General features: G+C 40.4%; 1 protein-coding gene across 1 annotated transcript in view; it reads right to left on the bottom strand.

Moving 5' to 3' along the window:
* Window positions 1-5,153, bottom strand: part of pnocb (prepronociceptin b) — a 7,303-nt gene extending 2,150 nt beyond the window's left edge. The window contains exon 1 of the mRNA XM_035678915.1: window positions 4,897-5,153. Within this exon, the coding sequence (XP_035534808.1) occupies window positions 4,897-5,031 (135 nt within the window). The 5' untranslated portion in view covers window positions 5,032-5,153. The remainder of the gene's footprint in view (window positions 1-4,896) is intronic.
* Window positions 5,154-5,557: the final 404 nt, after the last annotated feature.

Here is a 5,557-nt window from a genome sequence, read left to right as displayed (position 1 = left end):
AAAGGTCCATTGTCCATCAGATTTGAAACAAAACCCAACAAGCTGAATATAGCATACGTTTGTCATATTAGTGCCAAATAAAGTTGACTAACCTGTTAGAAAGTTAGTTAGCTAGTTAGTACTCACACATCCAGCAGACACAGAGCAACATTAGCACTCATTTGGAGTCATGTTTCTGGTCACCTGAGCACTCCTTTTAGCTCTGTGTTGCTAGCTGCTAAATGCTCAATAGCTGTTCACTAGTTGCTAGTTGCTAAGCTTTTTTTGCTGTTTAGTGCTGGACAGGTAGCTTACAGTGGGTTTTTGCTGAAAACAGCTGCCTGTTGTGGCTACTCATAACCATTAGTGCAGTATCAAAGACACGTTAATGGACACTTCCTGTGTGCATATCGCCTTATTAGTAATAGGCCAATCAGTGGGGACAGGTTAAGTTAAAGGCCCTTAAAAACATAACTATAAAAAAGAATCATACCAATAGCAAAAAAAGGAAACAACAGTGTCACACACTTTAGTTCTCGATGCAGAAATTTAGTTTTTAATATAACTCACATGTCCGTGGTCAGCATCTCATTTCTGGCATGCACTCACACTTTTTAAACCCGACAGGTTCCTGCTTTGCTGTACAAGCAGACACAGGCTGAGGAAGCAGTCTCCTGACCTGCAAGGCTTATTATGTGTCATGGGAGTTAATGGGCCTTGTTCCTGCTGTGTTCAGCGTATATGGAAAGTTATGTGCCAATATGAGATGTCCATCATTTGATAAATGTGACATCTACTTCTACAAAATGATTGACAGCACAAAATTGGAAGAAATTACAAATCAGTTTGAAGGACAGCAGGTAAATTATGTCCTTTGCTGACAAAATGATCTTTTCTTTTCCCAGATTGGCTCTTCAACTTCTGGTAATGATATTTTTGCTCTGAAAATGATAAATATAGTGTTTTAAAATTGAACTTTTTATGTAGAATGAACGTTGTCAGTGCTATATCACTCACTCTCTGTGCAGTTTTAATGAGCTTTCTGTGTTATTATCATCACACCTGACAGTTTGGCTTCATGTCTGAACACTGTTGGTGGAACAGTATGGTGGTAAGGAAGAACAGCTGAAGAGCATTTTTTTTTAATACTAATAAAATCAGCCAAAACTTCCCATGTTTAATCTGCTCTATGAGATTTGTCTTTTTTCATTGTCTCAAACACTTCAAATGCAACCATGAGTTATATTTTATGCTGCCTGAAAATAAATGATTATTTAAATAAATGATTATTTAATCTCAAGATAAGAATGAATTTATATTTTTATTTATACTCTTAAATGTAGAAAACCACAGTGTATTAGTTTTTCTTCAGAGTAAATATATCTGAAAATAGGCTCCAGCTGCCACGCTGTAGAGATTTATGCATACACACCTCTCCTTTCTCCCATTTTTTAAACTTCTGAGTTAAATTTCAGTTTGAGGTAAGAAGCAAATCCCATTTACCCGTCAAATCTCGCTCAAACGAGATAAATTGCATTGTTATCGGAAAACCTGCTCACATCAAAGGAATGAGTGAAGAGGGAGTTCCGCTGTGAATCTATCAACGGAAATTAATTATCCATCGTAAATGAAATGAGCACACCAGGGGATTCTCCACGTCAGATCAATGGAGCAATCTAAAGGAGTTTATGAGTGAGAGCAGATGTGTGTGTGCGCGCACGCAGTCATGTGTTTGTATACTTGTGAGGGCCAGTGGAAAAAAAGGTTGAGAGAGTCCTCCATAGTGAGGACGCTTTAGTTTGTCAGAAGAGTATCAGGATTAGCACTTCAAATGTTTAAACAACATCCCCGGTTCAATTTGGACCTTTGTTGCGAGTCCTCTGGTCCGTTGAATAAAGTCATTAAAAAACTAAATGAATTAGGATTAGGTTGTTGTTAGGTTAAGGGGAACAAACTCCTCACTCATAGGGGCGTATCCAGGAGGCGGACAGAACAGGGGTGGTGAGGGTCACCCTTTAAATCTAACTGGCCACCTCATGGTGCCGTGCATGAAGCTGTACACATAAATGGCTGATGGCCGTGTTAATGCTGCAACCATCAACCCAGCATGTTATCTCATGTCATCCCATTAGTACGTGATCCTTTGATGTGACTAAGACAAAAAGTATGTCTAATCACACTGACACACATTTAAGGATTAAACCCAGAGGAAACTGATGTATTTTGTATGCATATGATAAACAGTGATAGGTTGGTGTTCCTGACATGATAATATGTCATAATGCAGCCCAGTAGTACCCAGAGAGTTCAGTCCATATGCAATTCTGCACTTCACGATTCACGTCCAGTGCCAACGTTCAGAGCCAGTGCAGGAAGTAGTGTGCCCTTTAAGTGGCGAGTAAGAGCTTGGAGGTCTGGGTAGTGGATCGGTAGCATGTCTGACTTTAATGCAAGAGACTTGAGTTACAGACCTACAATTAGTGTCTGCTTTTATATAAACCTTTACCAAAATCATTCCCTAACCTTATCTTAAGTGTTGTAGTTGCTTTAGTCTAATATCTTAACCATATTTACTTTCCCAAACCATAACCATACAGCAGTTGCTGTGCTACAGCGGCTACTCGCATAGGCTACGAATCTATTCTGTAACCTCTTAAAAGATTACTACAAATCCCCCAAAAGAGGTGGTTGAACATTGCATAGGACCCCGAAAAATGCTCAGGCTGGCTCTACATTTTAAACAACCTACCTGACCCATTCTATTGTACATAAATAGGTTTGTTCATACTTCATACAGCTGCTTATCATTTTGTATATTGTTTTGTTTATTTCATATATACCACAGTTACATCTGTTCTTGCTATCACTCTTTATCACTTTATTGGTATATTGTTCATTCTGTACGTTACTGTACACTCTACACACTCTGGTTAGGGCTTTAACTCTATTTTGCTGCACCATTACTGTGTGCAATGACAATAAAGTCAAGTTGAATTTAAAGTAACATGTTTGCTGTTGTGCATCAGTGTACTGAGGCTGAATCTGTAAGATCCTAACATATATATGTACAAAAGACAACATGCAGGACCAGCTCACAATGATGTAAATAATAACCATAGCACAAATAATTAACAAAATCGTAAACAAAAGCTGGCATTTATCTTTGAGATTAGCATTATGCAATGAATGTAGTCAGTGGAAAGGATGATGCAATGAAACGCTTGATGTGCGTGTATGTCTGGAAGCGAGTATCGGCGTGTCCATGAGTGTGTAGGTGTGTGCACTAATAAATCAATGGGTCCTGACATTATAACAAACACCAGCGGCTTCACACACACTCTTTCAGTCTGGAGTGGGAGACAATGGAATTGCTCAGTGGATTCCATCTGTGGCTCAATGGGAAAGCAGCTAACACAATGAGGAACTGATAAAATGTGTCAGTCACCAATGTAAGCCGGGGCTGATGATACTGAGCAGCAGTCAATTACAGAGTTCTATTACAACTCCCAAAAAGGTCCCAGCTGTCTTTCTCTGCATCATTATCAGCTAAATTAGCCGTCCTACAGCTATTCATGGACGCCCACGGACTATTTTTACCCGCTGACGTGTCTCGCACTGTTTGGAAATGAGATTGTGTGCTGCACTGAAGTTTTGGTTTGAGTTAGGAGAGCATTCGCATTCTGAGTGCAGAGGCTGGTTATCTTCCTGTTGGTCACGAAGCATTGCACAAGTGCTGTAGATACTTACACATGCAAATAATCCCCCTCCACTATGAGACAGAAACAATAGCATTGAACTACATGTAAGTAAACTAGTGGTTTAACTACATGTTGCAGTAGCTTGCTGGTAACTCCAATACATTCATATAGTGAATGCATAGGGATTCAAGTAGATAAATGACTTTCTTTGTGTGGTTAACTACTGATTCTCCACAATTCAATCACTTCAGTTCATTTTTACGTAAACAATGAGCACCAAAGCATCAAATAAAAGTCCTGGGCTATTAATAAAGTTTTACAGTATTTATAAATGTTCAGAGAAATTGTTGCTATGTTAGACGTTACCTGCTGTCTGAGGGATCCGGCTTGGTGCAATACCCCCACCTAGTTTCTGGAAGGTCTGACTGATGGACATACGAAACCAATGCTGACATATCGGGTTATTGGATTTTTTGGTTTATGTATGACCAGTGAACAAGTGGGCACTTGATGCAATAAACTAAAATTAAATTGGCTTTTCTTTGCTCGTATATGACTTTTTGTAATTTATTTTTGTTATAATTTCGAATCACAACTTGATCTTTTCCTTTTTTTACAAAGTAGTTTGAACTACTTTTTCTAAGCAGCTTTAGTTAACCAGACTAGATTTCTCTCTAGGGTAGCTTTGCTTTATTTCAGTTTCTTTTTCCAGTGTGAAGTAATTGGTAGCTTACAAAGTTATGCTTTTAAAGTAGCTCCCCCAACACTGAGAGCTCGACTAACTTTCGCCCTGAGGGGTTCATCACTGATTAGACCATCAGTATCATTTTGTGTCATTATTGATTTCTCAAGTCAAGTTACTGCAGAAATATAAATAAAACATTTAAAAATGCTCTAAAAATAAAATGTTATTGCATGAGGCACACACACAATAATCACACAGCTTTCCACCCCCATATTAACTCCCATATTCACATGCAAACAAAGTGCACGCAGCACTATCAAACTGCACACAACGCATTACGCAGAAGCTGTTATCGTGATTGAAAATAACTTACTCGGACAATCACAAACACAAACACACCTCTATCAGGGTTTGGAGCAGCTGTACCCACACTGACACACACACTACAGTGTCGACAAGGCATTTAGCAGATGCTCTTATCAACAGCGACTCGTGACGACTGAGAGTGACACACACACACACACACACACTCACCATGGTATTGAAGGCTTGCTGGAGCTGCTGCTGCAGGAGCAGACCGCAGGCCACACACTCCCCCTGGCAGTCACTGCGTCCAGGGGCGAAGAGACATGCCAGCACCACCACCATGTACCACAGAGGGATCTTCATCGCTCAGCGCAGCCAGACAGGCAGTGACAAACAGGAGCCCAGCAGGTAGAAGAGAGGAGTCTACAACAAGGGCCAAAAGCTGAAGAATCTGGGAGACAAAGCCTATGGGATCTGGGTCCAGCCTACGGGGAGAAAAGCAGACAGGAACATTGCAGACAGGAACATTGCATCAATTCCAGTTTACAGGGATCATTAGCTGGATTTTTGGGCGGTCAGTCAAAGCGTTGGTGGTGGGAGAGTGTTCAGCCAACACCAGGAGATGGACAATGTGGGTGGGATGGAGAGAGCACAACCTGAGGCAATAGATGAGAAAATGGGTATTTTCCAGTAAGCAGGAGGCAGCTGCTCCAGGCGTGTGGATCACTAATGGAAATCCTACAGCAGAAATAGATAGGTTATATGATCTGTGCTCGAAGAGATCTAGGTAATCACGGGTGATGACCATTGGTAGAGGGGCAAAGAAGCAACAATTGTATTCATTCTGAAGGGAGATGTAAGGTTAGTGTCTGTGTTGGAATAAAACATC

Source organism: Morone saxatilis, unplaced genomic scaffold, assembly GCF_004916995.1.
Source record: "Morone saxatilis isolate NCDOM2014 unplaced genomic scaffold, NCSU_SB_2.0 Contig7, whole genome shotgun sequence".
In the NCBI taxonomy this organism is placed as follows: domain Eukaryota; kingdom Metazoa; phylum Chordata; class Actinopteri; family Moronidae; genus Morone; species Morone saxatilis.
This window is presented reverse-complemented; position numbering and strand designations above follow the sequence as displayed.